This window comes from Schistocerca cancellata, chromosome 3 (assembly GCF_023864275.1).
Source record: "Schistocerca cancellata isolate TAMUIC-IGC-003103 chromosome 3, iqSchCanc2.1, whole genome shotgun sequence".
Lineage (NCBI taxonomy): Eukaryota > Metazoa > Arthropoda > Insecta > Orthoptera > Acrididae > Schistocerca > Schistocerca cancellata.
The window spans coordinates 211,213,160-211,241,135 of record NC_064628.1 but is presented as its reverse complement, the minus strand read 5'-3'; the positions used below and the strand labels follow the sequence as shown (position 1 = coordinate 211,241,135).

Sequence of the window (27,976 nt, the reverse complement as noted above, 5' to 3'; positions counted from 1 at the left end):
CCCTCTCCCTATCTCTTATATCCCGCATCCTCTGAACTCCTTTCATCTTGTGCAGCTGCCAAGTCATCTGTGGAAAGATCTGCCTCACAATACCCCACTGCCCCCTCCTAGACTCAGGTGTCAGTCCCTGCCCCCTCCTCACCTCCATCTATCCAGGCATCTGCTATCGACAATCAACAGTTATTATCGCAATGGCCACAGGCGCATGAGTTTGGGTGTCTGTGTGGTTGTGTGTGCATACATGAACTTCTACAGAGTGTATACGTGCACAAGGAAAAAGAATTCCCAGATTTCTCCTGGATAAAAATACACTGTTTCCCAGGTGAAAATACACATTTTCCTGGGTGAAAATATCCCTCAGAACAGTAAAATTTATCAATTCCTTGAGCAGTAAAGGTTTTAGACACCACTTCCCGGCACTTTAGGAAATGGAACCCAGTAAGAAACGCGTTTTGGAAAGATCTTTGATGCGCAGCACCATGTATGCAGTCTATTTTCATATTAGGGAAACATAAAAATGAATTCTACCAAACACATCACATTAGTTTCCAAAGCACTGAGGTCCAGATTGTGATGCGCTTTTCTCAGCTAATCACAGCTCACATCACGTTATCTCACCAGTAAAGGAAAGCAGATATTCAGAACATAGGAAACCTGATGTAGTCAGCCAGTAGCTACATCACTGTTAAGTACAGCAGATGAACAAACAGGAAAAGTTTATTGTTTAAATTAATATATATGAAGCACAGCTATAAGAAAAGCTAAGTTTCCACATATAATACAGAGGGGGAGGGGGGGGAGGGGGGGGGGGAGAAGAGGAAGTAGAAGAAGAAGAAGATATATCAAACACAAACATGCCAGTAAAATTTAAAATGATGCTATAAATTTCTTGTCTTCTGGGCCTGAAATTCTTCTAAATGGCTCGTCCTCAAAGTTTTAAGTTTTGAATGAGAGTCAATCACTCTGTGATTTAAGCAATTCATCACATGCTTTCGCACGTAACATAATTCATCTTGCGCAAAAGGAAATTTACTTTGAAATTAATGCTTCTGAAACCATCATTTGGAATATTTTCCCGTGACCTGTTAGAAATTAAACATTTGTAACATCATGCTCATCGAAAGCAGTTGTGAAGTACTGCATAGACTTCGTCCTGAAGCCTTTGGCATTTTGCTGTCGGTGAACACTTATGTGCACACTGTGTTTCGTTACAAGTTTTACATTGGTGTTTCTCTCTCATTTATGTTTTATTGCCACAGTATTATTCTACAGTAGCAGGCTACAGTAAAATTCTTTGTTAGAGTATCAGTTCTTATGAGTCAAAATCACAAAAAGTTAACTCAGAAGTAAGATAATGAAAAATTCCCAGAATTCTAAAAAATTTCTGGGTTTTTCCCAGTTTTCTCCTGAATGAAAAAATTTCCATGGTTTTCCTAGTTGTCCCAGGCCTTATACACCCTGTTCTACTAGAGAAAGAGCAACAGCTCGAAAGTTGTTATGAATAGTTTTCTGCAGTGGGTTTCTATGCACCACACACCAGCTATTGGAGAATGATTATGTTTCCTTTCTTTTACGTATTATTCCATCCAGAAATTTCAATTGTTGTTATACACAAGTGATCTTTGTTGAATTTAATGTATCTGCTGCTCACACCCATTCCTAACAAGGGCACAAAATGCCGCCCCAAAACTGTATTTAACCCCAACAACAGTGTAAATTGTGACAATACTTAGGTACAAAAAAGTTGTATCACCAACGCAAACTTTGAACTGAAGAAATCCAAGCATCACCCTGTATGGTCCTAGCTGACCATCTATGGTTCCATAACTCATGCAAGGAATAATGAGCAACACGATGCATTATAAGCAGATCACGAGAGCCTCACACATGTTGTTCTGCTCACACATCCCATCACCAAAAGCCCCTTGGTGATCTTTTCAGATGCTTTAGCCCATGCTGTGGTCTCTGGATGCAGTTCTTTAGTAGCATACCAGTGGAGTCTAGCAACCCTTATTCTTTTCTCCAAAAAGCTGACAGAAAAACATTGTTCTTGATTACTGTGTTATACAAAACTTCTCACTGGCTCCACAGCCATGAAATACTTCATCCTTATCATTGAATGTCACATCATCATCATTGTTTATTCTGATTACCAGCCACTGTGGTTCATGTTTCCATAATCCCACAATTATCCACCAATTCAGTTTAAGTACTTTAATTTCACTGTTCAGTTTCCTCCTGACATTTGGGAACAGCAGCAGCATCAATAATGTTGGTGCAGACACTTTGTCTTGTCACAACCATCTCTCAATTCCTAACTTTCAATGGGCAGGTGTATTTCCACTACTGCTGCTCAGACTAGGCAGAAATTTGAGTGAGAACTGTCAGGGGGTCTGCAGAACAACTGATGTGTGATGAGCCTCCATGTTTGCTAGGTGAGTTCTTTTTCCTGTGTACCATGCCAAAGTGCACTATACCAGAAATCCTAACAAATCTGAGGAAGAAGATGGAATGGAAGTGACTGATGTTATCCTCACATCACAACAACTGAGCCAACTTTCACAGACAAAGCCAGAACAAAATATGTCTCTCTGCACTCTCTCTCTTTATGAAAGGTTTTGGAACCACTGTGTAAGGCCCCTGCACGGGCATAGAAAGGGGTGACAGGATACTAACATTTTGAAAAAAAGGGGAAACAATGTTATCTCTGTCAATGGGAGTAAAGCAGCATATTTGAGTGATGAGAACACCACTGAATCACCAGACCCAAATGGATGGGCTCTAGTGTATCAGCTACCCCCAGCAATCCATTGGGCTGTAACCCACATCCCGACAGATGTGCCATACCATGCCAGCCATCAAGAATAATAGGATACAACTGCAACAATGTGCTGCAGGCAGCAAGTGCTGATGGGTTCGAGTGTGATGGTCTCAGTGCTCCATACTTCCATAGGGTCAACTCGATACACCGTTGAAGGAATGTGCTAACTGTACCACGAGAGACTACCTGTAGATGATTACCAGCAGTATGAGATGTGAGAGACAAGCACACTTAGACATGCACTGTTTGACAGGTAACATGGTGTGAGTCCTGACACAGGTAAGCATAACGGGTGAGGAGGTAGCGTGTGGAGCTTTCTGCCTGACCAGCAGTTGACACACCAGCCCCTGTTATCAGTGGAATATGGGTGCCATGAGGAAAGCCAGCTATCATAAGGGCAGTAAATAACCTGAACAGTTACTGCAAGTGGTTTTCCCAGGGAGAGTGGCATTTGCTGGCCAGTACATGGTGTGAGGGTGATTCCATGACACAAACACAGAGGCTGCACATTATTTCACAGCCACCACATAAGTAAAACCCGCACTAATAAATAAGAACATGAGAAATTTGCATTATCGATGTGAATTCTGCCTCAAAATGTGGAAACATGAAATTACCCAACAGACGCTATTTATAGCTAATGGTATCCAGATGAACTATTCTCAGAGGTCATTTGAAACAGCTTTATTTTCTGCACAAAAATTCAAAAATGTAATCAGTTTTCAGTTACTGGTATTGCACATCATCTGGTGAAGCCCAATTTCCAAAGATAATGTGTGTAATAATATGTTTGCAAAATAAAAAGGGCACAAGCACAACGACGCATCAGTGTACTAAATGCTCTGGTGCAATGCCAACTGTGAGCTGTTCAATGATCTGTACAAGATAGGCATCACATAATATGTAAAACTCTGCCATCGGACCTATCATCTTACAATAAAGAAGATGCAAGTATGTCTGCTAGCTATAGTTCAATTGTTGGTATTATGTACACACATTTAACATGGTAGTTTTAGGTGGTGAGTGTTTTGAACTGTTGTCGCATCAAATACTGGTAGAGGTTGGGCTTTAACTTCTCTCCTCCCCCCCCACCCCCACCCCCATTTTGTTTACAACTATGTGAACCTCGGCAAATAATTGCATGGTAACCTTTACCAAATACTTTGTATTGTGTGTTGCTCATTGTTTTTCTTTGTTATTTTGAAATGTGTGAACAGACTAATGCCAGCCCATCATGGAATCAGATTATGGTCCCCACAGCACTAAAAGGGATCAATGAAACGCAGAATACAGGTGTAGGCTGCTGCCCTACAAGCAGGAAACAGGGCTTGTTTCTGGCAGTTGTGCTTCTGGTCTTTAAATCCTGAGCAGTAGAGCAGTTAAAGACTTGTGAATTTCTGCATAGCTTTTTGGAGTTTTAATTCTGAACTGCAGCATCACTTTCACAGATCTGGAAAATTTCTGCATAGCTTTGCAGACTTTGAAAAGTTATCCACAACCTATTTTTGAACTTTAACTTTGAACAGCATCTTAAAGTTCCAGACTGTGTGTAATTTTGATAGAGCTAGTGATCCAGTCGTTGCTCTCATGGTATTAAGCAAGGGTTGTATACATTTTCGTTACTAAATGGTATGCAGCTTGTGTTAAGAACATCTTTGTATTTCACCAACCACAATCCTGCCTGCAGTTTAATCAAATTATACGTAGTTTACAGGAAAATAACAGGATAATGTGACAGTTGTGTGGCCCACCCCAACCACGCGCGAAGCTTACTTCAGAATTTGGTTACACAGTTATTTATCCCCTTTAACACACAGAGACAGAATACAGAAAGATAATAGTACACCATAAGTGTGCACTCAGCTTTTGAGCCAAGCAGACAGATGTAAAAGCATACTTGAATATGATAAATACTACACAAAATTTGGTCAGACTTAAAAATTATTTTAAAACAATAACGGTACCTATATACTATACACTAAAGATTTTCTGTTTATCAAGAATCCCTTATCAATTCCTATTAGTCCAGTAGTGTGGTCAACAGCTAAAAATACACACTCACATAAATAGACAAATCTTATCTTAGAAACAGAAAAGAGTAATAATGCAACTATACCTCAGCAAGTGTAGACTTCCTCTTCTCAATAATGTTGTGAGACAACTTCAGTGTGTTAGGTGCTGGACTTTCAGTTACAAATCGCCTAAGAGCACTCTGACTAGGATGAGATGCTGTAGGTGATACTATGGCTGCCTCAAGATTTTTTATCTTTTTCTGTAGACTTCTGTTCTCTTCTTCCTGGTGTTTGATATCGTCTGTTAATAATGCGTTCTTTTCCACCTGATAACTCAGTTCTTTCTTCAAACGGTTTAACTCATTTAGAGCTGAATTCAAATCTTTTTCAGATTCTTTCAATTGTGTTTGAAGATTTCGCCTCTTCTCTGTTGAACCTTGTAATTCCCTTAAAAATGAAATATTAATTTTTAAGGTTCCTAGCATTATTGTAAGATCTTTGTTGCAGTTTGTAAAATATAGTTCACGACAGAGGTGTAATAAGACATAATTAACAAGCTAGGAAACTCACATGAATTTAGGGCAACTCTGACGTCGCTTACCAATGATACACTAAATTCTGCTCCTTTCAATGGATTGTATCTTTAACATACAGATTTATCACTGTTTTAACAAAAAGTGGTTAGAAAATGGTTACGGTACAAAGTCTTGAATGTATAATTGAAGTCCTTGTGTTTAAATAGCAATAAATAATTGACATCATCATTAACAATGAGAAAAATTTTTTATGCCTTTGAGAGAACTGCCGAATGTGTTGTTGAGTGTATTTTATAATATTCATTGTAAAATCTGAAAAGTCACAGACATCAGCAATTTTTTTTTCTTCAGTTGAATGACACAAACGAACAAACTCCCCTTTACAGACTGGTAAACAATTGGTGAAAATGGAAACACTGGCTACAGTACCTTTTAAACATTAGGAAAATAATCCTGAAAGAATTTGGAAAATAACTAGTCCAGGAATAGGTTAGGCAGCATGGGAAAAGTGTATCTAGTATTTAATGCTACACATGTTCCATTAATGCATAATTATGTTTCAAAGACTTGAGAATATATGGAAGTGGCACATAATACAAAGGTAATATGGTACAATGAAAACAGACTGCGAGATATTACTACACACACACACACACACACACACACACACACACACACACACACACGACAGCATGGTATTCGAGACGCATCACAAATGCAAATTATGGAAGGATGGAGAAGGCAATAAGATATGCTCTTTTCAAAGGAACCGTCCCAGCACTTGCCTGGAGTGATTTAGAGAAATGGTTGAAAACATAAATCTGGATGGCCGGACAGAGATTAGAACACTCCCTCCCCCCCAACCAAATTTGAGTCTAATGAGCTAACCACTTTATGTGGGAACAGAAGAGATGAGAGTGGGGGCGGGATAGCAGGGTAGCTAGGTACAGATAGGGGAAGATGCTAGTGCTGCCTGTGGGAGTGTGCAGGGACATGGTGGGGACAGAAATAGCGGCTTGTTAGGTGCAGAAAGAGCACAGAGGCATATGAGAGAGGAGAGCAGTAGAGAAGGGAAATGACTATGCAGGTGTGCTGGCAGGAAAGCAGGTGTGTGTATGGTTCGAAGATGATGATTTTCAGATTCTGGGCACTCAGCAACACCCTGACAAGAAGTTAGCATGTCATTCTTGTGTGTGTGTGTGTGGGGGGGGGGGGGGGTCTGACAAAGACTGTCCTCACATCCAGAGTAGTTTTTGTAACAGATTAAAGACTGCCTGCTCTCCCCGGAACTTTAGGGATGAGGGCCAACAGTTCACAAAATTTCAGAATCAATGTAACACTGGTGTCAATATTGACAAGGATGGTGTGCAGATCTCCAGCCAAACCAAGGGCAGTCCTAATGTCAGTACATGAGACAGACACAGCAAAAAGATGCTGAACCGAAAGTGCCACACCACAAACTTCATAGAGGGGTGGATCCTCCTGCCAGAGGAGGAAACCACGCGTTAAAGGGCAATGTCCTGTGCACAATCTGGTGAGCAGCACTTCCTTCCATCAGTGCAGTTGGCATGAAGTCTACCATGCCTGTGTGGTCAATCTGAGTGATCATAGTTTGTTTCCTGCCACCTCCAATCATTCAATTTCCATCTTTCCATCAGTGCAAGTGATATGAAATCTGCCATGCCTGTTTGGTCAATTTGAGTGGCCATAGTTTCCCACCACCTCCAATCATTCAATTTTCCGTTAACATGATTTGTCTGTTAGATAATGGCATACAAGCAGATGCCACATCAACATACACCAGCGTCCCGACATGCTTCTTTGACTCCTTTGTCATTTCCCTGTATCCTGATATGTCCAGGTACTTAGCAAAAGAACACATGCTTGCTACAGTGTTGGAGCCACTGTAAGGAGTCATGGATGAGCGAATACATATGGTGGACTGCTTACATCACACTGAGCGAGTTTAGAATATATGAGAAACCTAGTATTGTGATGCTCGTTAATCCACTCCAGTGTCATCATAATGCAACACCACTCCATGATTTGTTAATTTTTGCAGAAGGCACACTTTGGAAATCCTTTCAGAAAACATAGGGGAACAACTGAGGACATTCTCTTGCTGGTATCCATCTGTATAAACAACAATAAAACAATAATAAATACTTAAAATTGAAGAAAACAGAGTTGTAAAAACAATCTGGAGCACAAGTTGTCTTGTACTGCAGGAGGCTTAAAATCACTTTAGGGTTCTGAAGATGTGAAGGTAACAGTTAGTTCCACCCCTGGCTGTGTATTCTGAGGTCTGACATATTCAGATCCTTCAGACAGTCAGTAGCATGTTTCCCCAGTGGCTTGGTCACATGGGGCCAATTCCTGAACAACCATTCGAAGCTGAGGTGGACTGCTGCACTAAATGTCGATGACTGAGGCAAGGCTGAGATTTTCAGGACCTGGTGAGCCAGCAGGAAATTCCACTAAATCCAGAGCGGCAGTTCACCAGCCTCTGTACACAGACTCCGAATTGGGCTGGTCCGAAAGGCATCAGCTGATATCCAAATCAAATGTTTAACATCTTGAAGCATGAAATAAGGGCCATTCCATAAACCATGCTGCCGTAATTCAACTGTAATCTAACAAATGCCCTGTAAAACTGCAAGAAATGGGACCTGTCAGCTCCCTGTGTCTTTCTGCTGAGGCATTTTCAAATATTCAATGATTTGTAGTCCTTTGTTTGCTGGTCTTTCAGGTGCAGTAGCCAGGTTAATTCAGAGTCAAATAGTTGGCCTAAAAAGTGCACAGTGCTCTTAAAATGTAAAATGTCCCCCACTGTGAGCTCTGGTTGGCTAAAACTTCGAAGAGCATGGCTAAAATTGGCATATGTAGTCTTCTGCGGCAATAACCTAAAACAAATTTTATTGGCCCAAGCTTCCAGCCTCTGGATGGTCAGCTGTAGTTGCCTCATTGTCATTGTACGACTAAAGGAACAGTAGGAGACTGCAAAGTCATCCACAAACAAAGAGCATTTAACAGGGCTCCTGACAGTGGAGGAGATACCACTGATAGCGATTGCAGGCAATGTGACACTAAGTACAGGGCCTTGGAGAACCCCATTCTCTCAAATATAGCAATCAGACACGGCATCACCAATGCAATATCGAAGTAGCCGTCCCTGATAAAGGATTCAGTAAGAAGTGGCAGATGCCCATGTACCCCCATTTATGAAGTTGGCAAAGGATGTTGTCCCCACAAGTGGTCTCGTATGCTTTTTTTGAGGTAGGAAAAAAAAAAAAAAAAAAAAAAAGATTCCAACCAAGTGGTTACACCTTAAGAAGGAATCCTATACTGCCATCCCCAGTAGAATTAAGTTGACAAGGCCAGAATGGTAGTGCCTGAAACCGCACTAGGACCAGCACAGATGACCTCTGGATTCGAGGAGCGTTCAAGAGTTTTACCCTTGCAGCTGGTAAGAGCTACAGTTCGATAACTGCTAGTGTTAGTATGACCCTTGTCTGGTTACCACAATAGTAGTAATATCACTTCCTTCCAAGTCATGGGGTTCTGTCCATCAAACCAGATCTGGTTGAAACAAGATCTGGTTGAAACAAGATCTGGTTGAAACAAGATCTGGTTGAAACAAGATCTGGTTGAAACAGGATCTGGTTGAAACAAGATCTGGTTGAAACAAGATCTGGTTGAAACAAGATAGGAGCTTGTCACTGGCTTCAGGGCACAGATGATGGCGCATGGTATAATGAATCTCATCAGGTCCTGGAGCAGCATCTCGGGCCACTGACAGAGCTGATACCAGTTCCCACATGGAGAATGGAAGGTTGCAAACTTCTTCGTTAGATGAGGAGAAGCAGTAAGTCTCCTCACCACCACAGTCTTACAGAATAACTGGAATTAAGAAGTTTGTCTTGATAATGCAGTGATGGTAAAGAAATGTTCAATGAAAACCTGAACCATTTCTTTTGGTGCATCCGGCATGATCCCATTTCTCAAGAAGGCCATAAGAGAAAGTGTACTGTCCTTGCTTGATATCTGCCTTACTGAATCCCAAACATGCACAATGGAAGGGGATGGATTAATGGAAGTTACGATTCCTTCCAGGAGATCCTCTTTTGATCTTTTATCACTCGCCTCATTTGTGCTCTAGCAGATCTGATTAATGGAATAAGTTGCAATAGTTGGAGAGCAAAACCAAAGGTCAATGGCTGTGGAAAAGTGTGTCATCTGTGCAGAGATCAAAAGGCAGTCATTCTCTGAACGGGGCGAGACACTTGATAATTCAACCCCTGCAGCAAGGGGCAGTCTGTGAAAACTTCCACGGCAACTGCTCAAAAGGCTGTGATAAGAAAAGAGGAGAGAAGAGGCATCTGACATGGATGAAAACAGCCACACTACCATTCGCCCTGGCTCCAATAACATAGTCCTTCCTGTATGAGTGGTATGCTCTTGATAAAAGTGTATCAGTTACTTTTAAAAAAGTTTCTTCTAAGTAAATACAAAACAGTATCTCAGGAGTCAGGAGCTTTAATTCTTACAGATGTGATTGGTGTCGTAAGTTCCACTGCAAACAGATATGTCCCTGTAGGAGCCTTTGATTAGCAATGGTTGTCCTTGTCCTCTTTCCTCGGTGGAGGTGATTTACCCAAGAGATGTGAGGAACGTTAGATGGCACTCGGCTTTCCGGTTCATCCATGAGTATATATCAATATCCTTCACAGTAAAATCATGATTGTAAAGGTCGGGGCTCACTGATCAAAATGTTTAACTGTCACTTTCTTCAATTTGGAATGACTTTTTTGCTCGCATGGATAGAGAGGACAGCTTAGTCGGCTTCTGATGGTGTGCAGTGGTGTGTGGCTGAGGTTCCAAGTCTACTGTCAATGGCTTCTGAGAGATTTCAAGGGTAACTCCCCCCCCCCCCCCCCAAAAAAAAAAGGTACAATGAAAAGTGCATGTACTTTTCCTTGAATCTGTGGTCTGGGTTTGTGTGGCAACAGTTCACTCTGTGGCTGACTTCTCAAGGGCTGAAGCAAAAGCAGCAGCAAACATTAGAGGTTGCACAGCTTTAAAAGCTTTTTTTAGCTTCACAATAGGGTATGTGTCTTGTAGCTTTCACCTCATGGATTTTCTTTTCCTCATTGTAGATCCTGCACTTTCTGATCCATACTGAGTGATCCCCAACACAGTTCATACATTTTGAAGGAAGTGTACAAGAATTGCCCGATTTGTGAGTGAGCCTTCACAATTGCCACACGTAGCCCAACCGTTACATGATATAGTGGTATGATTAAATCTTTGACATTTGAAGAATCACATTAGATTGAAAACAAATGGTTGAACCTTAAGACAAACATAACCAACAAGAATATGTTCAGGTAATTGCAAAGTGCTAAACATAAAATTAAACGTTGCAGAGTTTTCCACTGTGCCATTGATTCTCCTCATATAGCTTTGTACCTCTATGACATCCATACTTTTCCATTCTTCACGCAACTCTCCAGTGTCCACCCTCATTATACAGGAGCAGGTGACCATACCATTACAGAACTTATGGGTGTTATGTAACTCAGCCACCATATGGTAGTCACATGAGGCCATGCATTCCAATGCTTAGGTATGTGGTTGTATGCGGGAAGTCATTTAACACTTTTCAAGGACCCAGCAATACCCCCAATGCCTTGTGAATATAAAAAGGAGAGATCCTCTCAAAGGTCCCCCCCCCCCCCCCCACTCTCTCTGTTGTTGTTGTTGTTGTCTTCAGTCCATAGACTGGTTTAATGAAGCTTGCACAGGATAGAGTAGCATGAAAAGCTGCTTCATCCCCCAGTAACTACTGCAACCTACATTCTTCTGAATCTGCTTGGTGTATTAATCTCTTGGTCTACCTCTATGATTTTTACCCTCCATGATTCTCTCCGATACTAAAATGGTGATCCCTTGCTGCCTCAAAATGTGTCCTACTAACTGCTCCCTTCTTTTACTCAGATGATGCCACAACTTCCTCTTCTCCCTAATTCAGTTCAGTACCTCCTCATTAGTTACGTGATCTACCCATCTAATCTTCGGCATTCTATTGTAGCACAACATTTTGAAAGCTTCTATTCTCTTCTTTTCTACACTGTTTATTGTCCATGTTTCGCTTCCATACATGGCTACACATACAAATACTTTCAGAAATGACTTCCAGACAAGTAAATCTATACTCCATGTTAACAAATTTCTCTTCTTCAGAAACACTTTCCTTGCCATTGCCAGTCTACATTTTATATCCTCTCTACATCAACCACCATCAGTTATTTTGCTCCCCAAATAGCAAAACTCCTTTACTACTTTAGGTGTCCCATTTCCTAATATAATTCCCTCAGCATCACCTGATTTAATTTGACTACATTCCATTATCCTCGTTTTGCTTTTATTAATGTTAATCTTATATCCTCCTTTCAAGACACTCTCCATTCTGTTCAACTGCTCTTCCAGGTCCTTTGCTGTTTTGGACAGAATTAAGATGTCACCCGCAAACCTCAACATTTTTACTTCTTCTCCAGGAATTTTAATTCCTACATAAAATTTTCCTTTTGTTTTCTTTACTGCTTGCTCAATATACAGATTGAATAACATCGGGGACAGGCTACAACCCTGTCTCACGCCCGCCCCAACCACTGCTTCCCTTTCATGCCCCTCAACTCTTGTAACTGCCATCTGGTTTCTGTAAAAACTGTAAATAGCCTTTCCCTCCCTGTATTTTCCTCTGCCACCTGCAGCATTTTTAAAAGATTCTTCCAGTCAACACTGTCAAAAGCTTTCTCCAAGTCTACAAATGCTAGAAACATAGGTTTGCCTTTCCTTAACCTATCTTCTAAGATAAGTCGCAGGGTCAGTATTGCCTTGCATGTGCCAACATTTCTAAGGAATCCAAACTGATCTTCCCCAAGTTTGGCTTCTACCAGTTTTTCCATTCGTCTCTAAAGAATTCATGTTCGTATTTTGCAGCCATGACTTATTAAACTAATAGTTCAGCAATTTTCACATCTATCAACACCTGATTTCTTTGGGATTGGAATTATTATGTTCTTCTTGAAGTCCGAGGGTATTTCACCTGTCTCATACATCTTGCTCACCAGATGGTAGAGTTTTGTCATGGCTGACTTTCCCAAGGCTATCACTAGCTCTAAGGGAATGTTGTCTATTCCTGGGGCCTTTTTTTTACTTTGGTCTTTCAGTGGTCTGTCAAGATCTTCACACAGTATCATCTCTCCCATCTCATCTTCATCTATGTCCTCTTCCATTTATATAATGTTGCCCTCAACTACATCACCCTTGTATAGACCCTCCATAAAATCCTCCCATCTTTTTGCTTTCCCATCTTTGCTTAGGAATGGTTTTCCATCTGAGCTTTTGATATTCATACAGGGGATTCCCTTTTTTCTAAAGGTCTGCTTAATTTTCCTGTGGGCAGTATCTATCTTACCCCTAGTGATATATGCCTCTACATCCTCTAGTCTTCCTTCCTTAGACATTTTGCACTCCCTGTCGATCTCATTTTTGAGACGATTGTATTCCTTTTCATTTACTGCACTTTTATTTTTTCTCCTTTTATCAATTAAATTCAATACCTCTTCTGTTACCCAATGATTTCTACTAGCCCTCATATTTTTACCTACTTGATCCTCTGCTGCCTTCACTATTTCATCTCACAAAGCTACCCATTCTTCTTCTACTGTATTTCTTTCCCCATTCTTGTCAATCGTTCCCAAAGGCTCTCTCTGAAACACTCTACAACCTCTGGTTCTGTCAGTTTATCCAGGTCCCATCTCCTTGAATTCCCACCTTTTTGCAGTTTCTTCAGTTTTAATCTACAGTTCATAACCAACAAATTGTCCACATCTGACCCTGGAAATGTCTTACAGTTTAAAACCTGGTTCCTAAATCTCTATCTTACCATTACATAATCTATCTGAAATCTTACAGTGTTTCCAGGCCTCTTCCATGTATATAATCTTCTATCATGATCCTTAAATCAAGTGTTAGCTATGATTAAGTTAAGCTCTGTGCGAAATTCCACCAAGCAGCTTCCTCTTTAGTCCAGTCAAATAGCAGATATATCTTGCAAAAGGTGGGGTGGGGTAGAAGAGTTTATTTTTTCAACTCGTTCATATGGTTGGAAAGATTAGAAAACAGAGTTTTGCCAACAAAATTTCGCTTGGGAAAACTTTCTGCGGTCAAAAAACTTGGAAAATTTCGGCCTTTTTCAGGTTTTTCAAAATATCTCAGTTTTTTTGCTCCTATCACTTTAACGTCTATTTTCTTTTTTAAAGAGCACAAAATTCTCTACAAATTTGATTCTTGCCATTTTTTTCTACTCCCAAGGCGCTACAGCTCCTCAAAAATAGCAATTTTTCAAATTTTGAGCATAGTGGCAAGATACCTTATTTTTGAACACTATTTTTTCAGTTTCTGTTTGTGTAGTATAAATACATTATACATCATGTTATATGTTGGAATTTACCACCTCACTTTCAGGTATTCAATTTCTCTGCATGCAACATGAGGATTACTGGGCAACCAACTATTGTGATTCTTACATCACTACCTGAAGTTCACTATGGGCCACCTCAGCACCTGGTATTTGTAAAACTATAAATATAATAATACATCATTAGAGACATAGACATCTCTGGAAACTGAACTATTATTAGCTGCAATAGGCAACTTAATTAGGTAGGTAATTATTCTTGTGTATAAAAGCCACACAGTTGACATTAAAAATAATTAGATTTATTACAATTAAAATGCATTATCAGTTACTAAAAAATGTTGACAGTTCTGGGTGTGTAATACTTGTAATATCGCACTTTAGCGCCCTTGAGACAGATATGAGCATCACTTCCAACGTTTTGATGGGACAGGTTCCTCAGAGTCACCAGAAATTCCTTGAGTTATGGATTCAGGGTCTGTACATAGAGTTGATCCCAGATTGACCTCTTCTTTAAACAGTGAGTCAGCCTCAGCAAGTTCGTTGGTTTCGTCAGCGGTTTCCTCAACAGCCTCCATATCATCATCTTCACTGTCTTCATATAAAAATTTTGGCACATTTTCACACTTGACCCCAATACATTTCTTGCAAATTGAAGAACATTTCAAACCCACTTTTCTGCAGGAGCACGCTCCACCACAGTTCAGCTTGCATGAGCATGAAACAATGTGAAGAAGTGCTTCAGGTGCTGGATCTTGGCTCATTGGACCGTGGTCACTGTGATTCCAGCTCCATTTCTCAGGAGGTTCCCAGTTTCCCATCCAACTTTGGACTTGTTGGTAAGTCCGCAACGAATGATGTTGTGCAGCATCTTGTGTAGGTGGCAACCGTGCAAGATTCAGTTTGCTTTTTGTGGCAGACTTGGAGAATAGCTGGTACCACAAATGGTCTAGTGTTCGGGAACTGCTGACACCTCCACTATACACTGCGATAGTAACCTGTTCTCCTGCTGTTATTATTTCTTCACAGGTAGCAAGTGGTTTATTGAATGTGCAAAGCGCTGAGATTAGGTGTTCATTTTCCGCAACAATATTGCAGCACTTAATTTTTCCTTGACCAAAAAAAGTGGATGTTGTATCACATCTGCTAAAGGCATGAGTGAACAGAATATATTCACTGTCAAACTTGTAAGATGCAGTGGAAAACAACTTGTCTTCTACATTTCCTCTTCCTGGCTTTAAGAAAAATACATTTTCAATGCCTTGCCCCAAACCGGTCCTGACCACAAGCAGGTCAACATCTTCTCCTGCAATGACAACACTTCAAAAATCTTTGGTTCTTGAAATGGCAGATGTTATAATCATAACGTCAGCATCTTCTTGTACCTGGTGCACTTCAATGCTACACTCCAGAAATTCATTTTTAAGAAGTGTGATCAAACGCATCTTGTTTCGTTCATTGTACAAGAACTTGTCCTGAGAGACTTGGTTCACCATCTCTGATTCAAACACAATGTCAACCGAAAAATGTTTTTTGGACCCACAAATCCTCTCAGCACTCTTTGTGCTACATTTGTCTCCCTCACATGGTAACCATCAAATACAATAGCAAATTGAGATCCAAAATGACGTTGCAGGTAAGAAACATAGCTTTGGGCTATTGACTCGAAGCAAACATTTTAAGCCCAATACACTTTGTGGATAAGGTACCCTCCATCAATGACAAAAAGTTTACACGGTCCACCTGACTTCACATCTTGCACTGAAATGAAGGCATTGTAAAATGAAGATTTTGTTCCTTTTTGCATGCCTTTTTCTGAGTATAGGGACGTTGGGTACGGAGCAAGTTCATATTTCAGAAAGGCTTTTAACTCTTCTTCACTTTGTTTCATTAAACAAATCCTTTGGAAAAGGATCAACAGGAGTAATTTTAGTGTTCCCAGCTTTTACAGAATTGAACGCAGAAAGGAAAGTCACAACTTTATCTTTTCTATGGAACTTTACATCGTGGAAATTGTCACCAACTATTCTTTTCACGCCTTTTTCCCCTCTTCTTGACACATATGACAATTAACATCCTCCGTTCCGACAACACCACTGCTGATAGACATTATAAAATCACTTTCAGGGAAGGGAGGGTGCACTGAAAACCAATCACGCAGCTTATGCAAGTCTATGCCATCTCGTTCGATACGACAACTTCTTGCATCTACATGCTGTTCTGATGTTACTGCGCTCACTTTGCAATACGACTCAATTTCTTCACAACTGTTCTGCATGTGAATCATACCCAATGTCCATCTGGTTAATACACTATCCGTAATTCCTCAGCCAGATGTAAGTCCTCCAGAACTCTTCATGGTTCTCATCAGTTTGTTCTATAGTCATGTCAGAAGGAACCCCTGACCAATACTTTTTCTGATCGCCGGATTGTAAAATGTCCTTTCATTATGAACTTCTCATATTCTGATAAATCCGTTTTTCCTCGAGTCTCAACATATCCTGTAAGCAGAGGTGGCCACTTTCAGCGTACATAAAACGTCCAGCTGAATGGAAGTAGGGAAGCATTTTTCGCACGCTTTCAAGATGAAGTTTCCAATTGCCTGATCGATCTACTTCAATAAATTGTTTCATGAGAATGACCATCTTTTAGTACTGAACCCATAATTTTGCTGTGGGTCCCTTACTTTCAATCGTTTTCAGGGCAGTTACAAATTTTTTTTGACTTGTTCCCTGAGAACACTGGTATCCTGGCCAACTGACAGTTCTGACTCACCACAAGGAGAAGACAAGTCATTCAATGTCCCATATTCATCTTCTGTTAGCTCAATTTGATCCCACACTTGACAAGCCAAAACAAGGTGACACAATAAATGCGCTCTCACAGCCCTGGAATATGCATGTCCTAACAAAATCTTTTCAACGCTGTTTTCAGCGAATATTACACCAAATAAGTCCTTTAATCCACTTCCACCCATGATCATACCGATACATCCCATGAATGACATAAGGAAATGGAAACCTCCTAGTCGGACCTCCACATTATGAAATTCAGGAAGGTCAATCTCCACAATATCCCTTGCCTTTCAATACAGAGGCTGATCAAATGTGACAAAGCATGTAGTCTGATTATGTCTTTTACATGCATCTCTAGCTATCATCAGAGCAGTATATATGGTGTCATAATGGGTTGGTGATGAATTAAGAAATGGAAGACACTTTATTTTAGAACGTTCATATTCTTTGCCTACCGTCAAGCATTTCATGTAACCATTCCATCCTGAAACAACTGCGTTCTGAGACCATTTACAATATAACCACGTAATTTCCGCTGTTGACATGATGATCTCACCTTTTGCAGGAGCAATTATGTCCAAATCTTCCATTTTTATAGCCTTCAGCGCTCCAACTTGTGTTCTGTGGAATGTCTGTATGTCATTTTTTCCGGCTTCACTAACAAGTTGAGCTGAGGGACGATGATTCAACTTTTTAATATTTTTCTGAGGAAGCAATGCATCATGAGGATTAACACACATTATACCTCCAATTGCATGAAAAGTACCAGTTCCATCTAGGGTGTTTACATTGAAATCTGCATTATCAAACACAAATTGGCAAAATGCGTCACTTCGTTGTCTTTCGTTGTCAAGCTGAAGGATTGAAGACACTTCCAATAGGGCAGCTTCCGTATAAGATGCTGCAAAGCCAAGGGAAGACAAAACCTGGATGATATGTTTTGAGCCAAACTTCCGGTAAAAGTATGCACTAATAGCAGTCAAAAGTGATGAAATAAATGAACGTAGCCTCGCAGCACTTATGAGTGCATGAGCAAGAGAAACACATATTTTCCCCCATTTTCTGGGAGACCGCTTGTGCTTCAAAATTATAGTTTCAAAGAGCAATCTTACAGATTCTGGTATGAAAGACTCTACATCACATAAAAAATTATCAGAGGGAGGGTACTGTTTTACATCGTAACTACTGATCTTATATCGTCTAATATGATATTTGCAGCTGCTTTGACGATTCGTAGTCTTTCTTGCTGAGGATCTGAATTTCTTTTGGTGTACCAATTTTCACTGAGTAGTTGGTGCCCAACATTCTTGAAACATATGACTGCTGGCTTTGAAGCTGTTTCAGCTATCACCACATCATCACCATATTTCTGGAAAAGGCGAGCCTTGACAGTTCGAATATCAGGACAAGGTGATGTGGGTATTTGCTCTAACAGATCGTCCATAGAAAACTGACATTCTTCCGTATTGGTTTCCAGGTAGGCAAATATAGCCTCCATGCCTTCATCTACTTGTGTTGCAGGTCAGTAAGCTCGTTTCTGTCCAGTAGCTGAAACACGGTGAAAGAATTTTCTGTAGCAAAATTTGTGGTACCACCGATCTGCAACAACCAAATCATTTACATTTTGAATCCGCTCTATCACTTGTTGACCAAATTCATCACCATGATGTTTAGCCTGTTCTAATACTGTCGATTGCACTTCCAATTTCATTACTTTGTAAACAAAATTTCGTTTGGCATATGGCAATCTTAACTGCTTGGTTAAAAAGTCATCAGAATTCCCTTTTGCACATAAGAAGCATTTCTCTTTGAAACTGAACTGACCTTTTTCCTGCGACCGATGTAGCATGCCTGTTGGTTTCTGACGATGTCTAAGGCTAGCTGCTATCATTCTCTCATTAGTGTACTTCTTGTAGCATGCTCCATGCACCATCACTTCACTGAGCATTTTCAGAAAACAGGTGTGAGCCGACTCCCTGCGTTTAGCACTACAATCGATAAGTGTGCTCAGTCCTTTCTTTTTCACATTGCGTCCAACACACACCACAGTTTTTTCGCAAATGAAACACAAATTCATGAGACATACTCATTTTCAGCACCACAACATATACTGAATGGAAGATACTCCAAGCTGTAGGACCCTTATTGCTGTGTGCTAATAGCTGTCAGCACGCTGTGAACAATCACCAGAGATAATCGCCTTCCACCCACCAAAGAATAAATACGCTTTTGTCCGCTAAAGAACAATTCCTACATACTTTTTCTTATAACTGATCATTAATGTCAATCAACTGTAGAAAATGTATGGCACCTGCATGCAATCGTGTTACATATTGTAACACAAATAAACTTCACGCAATCCGACGTGAATGTGTTCGTAGTTACTGAATATGATGCTGTTTGTCCTGGCCCTGCAGCAGAGTGAGATGGTAAATTCCAATGAATAAAATGATGAATAATATGTTTATACTACACAAATAGAAACTGAAATAACAGTGTTCAAAAATTAGGTAATATGCCACTTTGCTCGAAATTTGAAAAATTGGTATTTTTGACGCACAGTAGCGCCTTAGATACTGGGAGTAGAAAAAAATAAGAATCAAATTTGTAGAGAATTTTGTGCTCTTTAAAAAAGAAAATAGACATCAAAGCGATAGGAGCAAATGAAACTGAAATATTATGAAAAAACTGAAAAAAGTCCGAAATTTTCGAAGTTTTTTGACTGCAGAAAGTTTTTCCAAGAGAAATTTTGTTGGCAAAACTTGCTTTTCTAACCTTTCCAACAATATGAACGAGTTAAAAAAATAAACTCTTCCACCCCACCATTTGCAAGGTAAAGGCTTTTTTTCTTACAGTTTCACTGGACTACTTCCATTCCTTACCCAGTCCATATTCACCTAGTACTTTTCCTTTTCTTCCTTTCCCTATTATTGAATTCCAGTTACCCAGACTATTAAATTTTTGTTTCCTGTAACTATCTGAATAACTTCTTTTATCGTATCATACATTTCTTCAATCTCTTCATCATCAGCTGAGGTAGTTGGCATATAAACTTGTACTACTGTGGTAGGCGTGGGCTTCGCATCTATCTTGGCTACAATAATGCGTTCACTATGCTGTTCATAGTAGCTTATCCCCACTCCTATTTTTTTATTTATTATTAAACTTATTCCTGCATTACCCCTATTTGATTTTGTATTTATAACCCTGTAGTCACCTGACCAAAAGTCGTGTTCCTCCTGCCACTGAACTTCACTAATTTCCACAATATCTAACTTTAACCTATCCATTTCTCTTATTAAATTTTCTAGCCTACCTGCCCCTTTAAGGGATCTGACATTCCATGCTCCGATACGTAGAACGCCAGTTTTCTTTCTCCTGATAACGGTGTCCTCCTGAGTAGTCCCCATTCGGAAATCTCAATGGGGGACTATTTTACCTCCCGAATATTTAAGCCAAGAGGACACCATCTTCATTTAATCATACTGTAAAGCTGCACGCTCTCGGGAAAAATTACAGCTGTAGTTTCCCATTGCTTTCAGCCCCCACTCTCTTAACAACAATAAAAGTGCTATGGCAAACAAGAGACCTGTTACTTTAATTCTGAAACTACTACTCAGAGAGACTGACCTACCGAGCTCTCTTTTTTGGGTTGGCGTCGATACTACCTGACGCAACACCTCCCCGTCAGGAGGAGATTTGAATTTCAGTTGCCCCACAGGTATCCTACAAGCCGCTAAGGAAACAAGTGTCGGCTCAGACAGAGCCTCACGTGCCTGAGCAGATTCCCCAGATGTTGCTCACTAGCGACTGTTTTATCACAACGGCTATTCACCGCATCAGAGAGTAGCACACCTTGAGGTTGAGGTTTCTTTACAGAGGTACATACCTTCCTCATAGTCCAGGCTGTGGAGTCAAGGCACCCATTCTCCGAAACACACAATATTCCAAAGCTGCGCCTAACAATGTCTGTTAAGTACGCCCAGAGTTTATGGCAGAAGAGGTCTGGCAGTGCAAACCAGTTCTTGGTTCGGGTAACCTGGGGTGCCACACCTGTACCCAGCCATTGCTGGTGGGGCTCCCCGGGAAAAACACATTCCACCCTGTCATGTAGATGCCCACTGCTAATCCCCTGTTGCCACAGATCCTTAAACAGTGGTTTAAAAGATCCAAGAAGCTATGAAGTTACTAAACAAATCACCCAAATGAAAGGAATATTTCCCCATATTAGGGTATCCTCCTCTTTCTCCACTGGATATCTAACGCCAGATCATGAGGTTTGTACCTTTCTTAAATAATTTAAGTAAGTCCACAAAATTTTGTGACTGGTAGTAGTCTCCCATGGGTAAATCACAGTGAAAACTATAAAGGTGTTCTCATCCATATGGGGACGACCTTGCTTCAAAACATCAGTGAAGAAGAGATCGTAAACAAAGCATGAAATTAATCTGGATGGCGAGAAACACGTACCCAGCATCAAAGTTCATTGTAAGTAGTATCCTGCACAGAAGATTGGTAAGTGACAAATACATAGAAAGGATAAAAAATCACATCAGAGAGCAGTGCAAGAGACTTGGTGCAGTTTTCGTGCACTCAAATAAAATTTTTACTGATAAATGTTTAGGACAAGATGGGCAGCATCTAAACAGGCTAGTTTTGGCTACATTCAGCAATATGAACAGTGATATTTGTAAGATCATACTTAGTAAAGGAAACTAGTATGCAGAGATGTGGGTGTAAAAATTAATAACAGAGTTGAAATGAAAATATACAAACAGAGCTTCAAAATAGATGCTATTAAGAACATTAAAAAAAGTAGCAATGCATTCTTAATGTAACTGAACATAATTGGGCTAAGTTCAAACTATACAAATGGCAGAGAAACAAGCCTTAATGACCTGCAAACCATTTTGTCAAAAATACCAAATATCACAGCTGTATGCTTGAATGAACATTGGCTTACAAAAGATCGTATCAAAATCTTAAATAACATTACTAATTTTTATGTTCCCATCAGCTTTTGTAGGAGTAATTTAACTAAATGTGGATTGTACACACTTGTGGACAGATGAATGGAATATACAGCAAGATTTGATTTTGATTCTCTTAACGAAGACTGTATATTTGAAAGCTGCTGTGTAGAGTTATGGCAAAATATTGTAATTTTGTCTGTGTATAGAATTGCAGATGCAGAAATAACGAGACAGTGTCAAAATTCCAGTGTCCGTTGCAAAAATTTCAAAAAGAAATCAAGAGAAAGTCTTAATAACTGCTGATTTCGACACAGGTTTAGCCAGTGAAACCAACAAAATTCATTTACATGATTCAAATATCAGGTTTCAGTGCTAATTTCACTGATTTTACTTGAGTAAGCGAAATTCCAGCAACATGTACAGATAATTTTGTAACCAACTATATTTATAATGAAGCAAATAATTTCTGTTTCGATTTAGGAGTTACCAAAGACAGTAGAACCTTGCTCCAAAAAAACCAACACCAAATGCTAGTTCAGCACAGAAAATATTGACTTATTCCATGACAGATTAAATAATGTGGTGTGGGCTACATACAGTTCATAGTATTTCATATTCAGAAAATTTTACTACTTTCTTGGAAAACTCTACTCATGTTTTTAGTTAAACTGCCTCACTTACTGCACATCATAAAAAAGTAAGAAATAAAAGTAAAGTGGGTAACTAAAGGAATAAAAACCTCTAATGCAAGAAAAAGACAGCTACTAAAACATAACAGAAGTCCTGATTTTGCTACCTACGCAAAAAATTACAAAAAATACTTTTAAAAAGTTGTAAAGGCAGCAAAAGAACTGACAAATAATAGACTTATTTTGAGTGGTGAAAAAAAAAAAAAAAGCATAGGCTTTATAGTGTGTAATCAAAGCTGAAACAGGTGCCACAGCTATAGGCTATGATATTTCTGAAATCAAGATATATAACAAAACTATTGCAAATCCTGCTCAAATTTTAGAATTATTTAATGAGATATTTACAAATGTGAGCAAATAAAACATAATTGTAGAAAATTACCCAGGGAACTTAAGCTTCTTTAACTCTGTGTGATTTGAAGAAGAACTTTTCTAGCACATTCAGCAGAACTACTGTAATAGATATAGAAAATGTAATATTATCATTAAAAAGTAAAACATCAGCAGGATGGGATGGGATACCAACAAAAGTGTTAAAAACTGTATTTAAGATAATTGCAGAGTCACTATCTATAACAATTAACCAGTTCTTTCAAGATGGTAATTTTCCAGAAATGCAAGTACGCAGAAGTTAATGCACATAAGAACACATTGGAAATTACTGACCAGTCACTCTCCTTCCATCGCTATCAAAAATATTTGAAAAGGTTGTCACAAAACAAATTCAAAATTTCATAGAAATATTTAAAATAATCTCAGAAAATCAGGATGGATATCAAAAAGGCAAAAACACAGTATCTGCTATAAACCATTTTGTAGAAAAATTAGCTCCTCTAGACGACTCACTGCATGCCACAAGATTTTTTGTGACCTACCAAAGGCCTTTCATAGTCTGAACAACTGCTACTGTGTAAACTGGAAAATATGGAATTACGGGCATTGTATTAGAATGGATTAAGTCCTACCAAACCAACTGAAGACGGGGGACTTCCAACAACTTGTTGACACCATGCCACATTGAGTTGTTGTGCTAAGCCGGGTAAAATGATGTTTGACATGACATTACGAGGAAACCCATGACTTCTGTCACCTGTGTGTATATCTCGGACTCTGTAGACATTCTTTAAGAAAATGTACTTTACATGCTTCATCTTGGAATCGAAGTGGTCCTTGTCAGAAACCGTTGTGGACTAGATGATGATGTTGAGTTATAAATCAATGTGTGACGGCTTGCAGTATACAGATTGGTCAAACTGCTCATATAATTTTTTTCTACAAAAACAACTAAAAACGGTTTCTTTCCAACTCTTTCTGTTCAACAAAGAACCAAATGCTTGTGTACATGCTGTTCATTTTATCAAGAAAAGTCTCAAGAGCTTCAGTGCTATGTGGCTGGACCATAGACATGTTGTCACTGTATGAAGAAACTGAAGATTAGCAAATAAAATCGGATTTAATGTGCAGTCCTCAAAACGCTCCATAAGAAAGCTGGCTATTGCTGCAGACAACAGAGTAGCCACAGCCTTCCCATCGGTCATTTCATATAGTGGATTTAAATTTTTAGTTCTTTATAAAGAGACATCTTGTGAACTTTGTTCAATGCATGTATAATGCGATCATCGTAAGAATAAACCTGATGTAAACAAACACAAACGCATTGATTGATCAGAAGCCGCAGCACACGTACACAGGTGTTGTTACGCTCTTGGAAGTAGGTCCTACTTAGGTATTAGATATCTTATTACTAAGTTACATTATATGAAACTTTACGATATTCAAATGTAATAACAGTCATTGACATTTTTCTTAATCGCACTTTAGCTATATAGTTTTTATTTCAAAACTCGTGTACAGTCACAGCCTCTGCAGCATTGTGCTTTGATTGTAGTATGAAAATGGCTGAGGCTGCTTTCTGTTCAGTAGTGAAACACGTGCATGGAACATGGTTAAAAAGTTTTCATAAATTTACAGAGATAATCGGCTTTGAAGTTTTCCCAGGACTGTATATACTGCAGTTGAGAAGTAAATATTCTTGCGTTTAGTTCAAATCTCCCTAGAATCTTTTTTTTTCTTTTTTTTTTCTCCTCGTTCAATTTGAAGTACCTACATCTCGTAATTATATAACTCATCATTTTTTATGAATAATGCACATCATCTTGTTTCTAATTATATATTGGCTGCAAAATTCCTGTTTCCATTTCAAATACAAATTCTTAATTATCAATGTTTTATGAAAGATTGTTCATAAAAGTTGTTTAAATTAAGAAAATATAACAATTTAATTTTTAAGGCAAAAATGAAAAACCAAATCCTCTTTATTTGGACTATGTCCATTATTTTATACCACAGAGGTAGATAAGTATTTTATAAATATGAAAAATAATCTTTTTCACAGCATCGAGCGAGCACATCATACAAATACTGCATTTTTACATTTGCTACTCTGTACCATTACAATATGAACCCAACAGAACTGATCTGGAGCCAAGCTGCACGATTTGGCCCGAGAAGTAACAAGACTGTAAAGGTGCCAGACGTACTGGAACTAACGCACGCAGCTTTTTCACATGTCACTTCTGAACGCTGGCAGGGTATACAACGGAAATGGCTCCGAGCAGTATGGGACTTAACATCTGAGGTCACTAGTCCCCTAGAACTTAGAACTACTTAAACCTAACTAACCTAATAACATCACACACATCCATGCCCGAGGCATGATTCGAACCTGCAACCGTCACGGTCGCGTGGTTCCAGACTGAAGTGCCTAGAACCGCTGTTCGACCGCTCGGCCACGCCAGCCGACGGGTATACAATGGCTCGTCATAAAAGAAGAGAAAATGCTGCACCTGGTTGGCTTTGTGGATTCTGTTGTTGATAGGCTCGTTATCAACGTAGCAGGTGACACATCCTGAACTAAAATGTATTTCTTGGATTTGGATAAGGAAGGAGCTAAGAGATTACTGATGAAAGTAATACCTTCAATATTTAACTATATGGTGAAATTCTTCAATACTCTCTTACTTTACACACAGCTCACGCAGAAAAATTACCCTGTGGTTTAGTCAGGAATTTTCATAATTTTTGTTATTAATTACAACAGTACGTTAACTAAAAACGATAATGTGTTGCAGTTTTGGTCTAGTTGTCTAAGAAGCGTATTGTGGAAGATTTGCAGTGTATCACTTCACTCTGTCCAAAAAAGTAAATGACATTCGAAGCTGTATTGTTCCTATGCTCATCTCTTTTTACGTGTGCGCTGCAGCTGGCCGCATCACTGCAGGCTAGCTGTAGCAGCTGACCGGCCAGTGCTGTCCAAGTGCAGGTAAAGCTGTTGTCCCGTATTTTCGCCAAGTCGATGTGCACGTAATGCACACCACAAAACGTACCCTTATTATCGTACTTGTCAGTACTCAAGACAGCTTGGCTAAAGTCCCATGTGAAACTGAAATCCAATGAGGTTACAGCAAATGCTGAAGAATACATAGTGCAATGTTTACATCAGGTTTATTTTTATGATGAAGGGATTATAGTATTTAAGGTTGTTTTGCCTCCAATTAAATTGTCTTTTACACATGAAAGACTATTGCACGTTTGTGTAGTGTGTTGTATCAAAAAATGTTTATGCACAGCTTGAACTCTAACAATATGATGAAAGAATATAATTTTTTTGTGTTTAATAGAGGGCAAATTTTGGAGCCTGTGTGGTTGATTGGGATTAAGGAACTAAACTGTGAGATCATGAATACCTCAATCAGGATTTAGTTCATCTGGATTTGTGATGTCTGCCAGAAATAAGACTGGATGATGAAAGAATGGTAAAGTCGAGGCACTGAAGGTAATACTGAAGCCAAAGACAGAAATAATTTACAAAGAAATAGAAGTATAGAGATGGTGCTGGTAAGTAGATCAGAAAAGATGAGGGTGTCTCCCAGGGCTCATCTGGGGCAAGATAAACCCCACCAGTATTTGAACCCCAGCCAATTTGATTAAGGACGAAGACATTTACAGAGTAAAGAGCACCTTTTAGTTGGGAGATACATACCAGTAAAAGTGAGAAGGCTAAAAATGTCATGGACACCAGTTGGGCCATCAATATTAAAACTAGGTGGGAGAAACAATACAGCAGAAAGTGAATTGAACCAAGGGAGTAACACCAGGGCCTCTGCATGCGACGGGACCATCTCTCCCATATCCACCCCACACCCGGTCAGTTATAGTCGAAGCATGAAAGGGAGTAACTGAACAGCATCCAAAAGCAACTACAACGGAGTATAAGAGAGATGACAGGGCAACTGGCAAAGGAGACAGCATTGTGGGGTTCCTCAGACCCAGGATGTGAAAGAAGACATGACCTTAACCCAAACCATGCTGCCCCTGTCTCGAAGGCAGTTTACAATGTTATAATTGAGAATAAAAACCACTTTCACAGAGAAAATGGAGAACCAGTTCAATTTACATGAGCAGTCTGCCAATATCAGAGTAAAAAATTCAGAATACTAAGCTTAGAATGGAGAGCAAGGAGGGAGTATACCACTCTACAGTATAAATTACTGTCTGTAAGGCTTTACAACACCAATTCGGCGCCTTCAAGTCTTCAGACAAGGTCTAGTGAATGCCTGTATCCCTGTGATATTTCAGAGATGCTTTAGTTAATGTTTATTACCATCAGATTCTGTACATGGAAATGATGAGCAATTCACACAACTGTAGAGGTAGGTTGGTTTGGAAGGAGGGGACCAAACAGTGAGGTCATTAGTCCCAGCAGATTAGCGAAGGATGTGGAAGGAAGTTGGCCATTCCCTTTCATAGGAATCATCCCGGCATTTGCTTGAAGCGATTTAGAGAAATCACAGAAAACCTAAATCAGGATGGCCAGACACGGGTTTGAACCGTCATCCTCCCAAATGCGATTCCAGTGCGCTGACCATTGCACCACCTCGCTTGGTAACTGTAGAGGACAGCAATAAGTAGCAAGTGACTGGCTGATAATCCTTTATCAAGAGTTTGATTTGGCTGGTGGTACACAGCAGCAGACAAATAACGGTAGAGCTGTTGAACAAATACACAATATGATATCTTGTTGACCATATATCACTCATAATTATAAGCTATTCCTGCAGACATACATTACACCACATCCATATCTCACATACAAGGGGATATCCAAAAATTCCTCAAAAGGCAGCTGCTCTGGTCATAGCTTGCTTATTATGCATTTTTCAAGCAGCAAGTATGTTGTACAACTCCTTGCAAGTTCAGTACTGCATCTGGTCACTGAGAAATGTTTTGTCTTTCAAATAGTGAATTTTTTGCTGTATCTGTTTCTCTCCCACTCCCCACCTATCTTTTTGCAAAAGCAAAGAGAGGTAGGCTGTAAAAGTTTGCTTTCTGCTTATGATATTGAAAACAGCTTACAATGTAAGTACAATAGTAAAAATTCAAGTAAAAGTGGTTTTCTCATTTCAAACATTTTTTAATTACTGGTTAACCCCTTAGCTTACAATGTCGTTTGAGAGACGTAGTGTGCCGACCTGGCCAAACATCAACTAGACGTATCAGAGATGTGGTACGTTTACCGTGCTGAACAAACACATGTCGTGTAGACGACATCAGTCAGCTGCGCCAAATGTAAGCAGAACATCTCTGACACATTGCGGAGCTGATT

The 27,976-nt window shown here is 39.6% G+C and overlaps 1 protein-coding gene across 1 annotated transcript in view; it reads right to left on the bottom strand.

The window, feature by feature from the left end:
• The window catches only part of LOC126174834 (E3 ubiquitin-protein ligase TRAIP), a 224,806-nt gene that overhangs the window by 96,227 nt on the left and 100,603 nt on the right, over positions 1-27,976 (bottom strand). Inside the window, exon 6 of the mRNA XM_049921214.1 lies at positions 4,938-5,280. Coding sequence (XP_049777171.1) covers positions 4,938-5,280 — 343 coding nt within the window. The remainder of the gene's footprint in view (positions 1-4,937; positions 5,281-27,976) is intronic.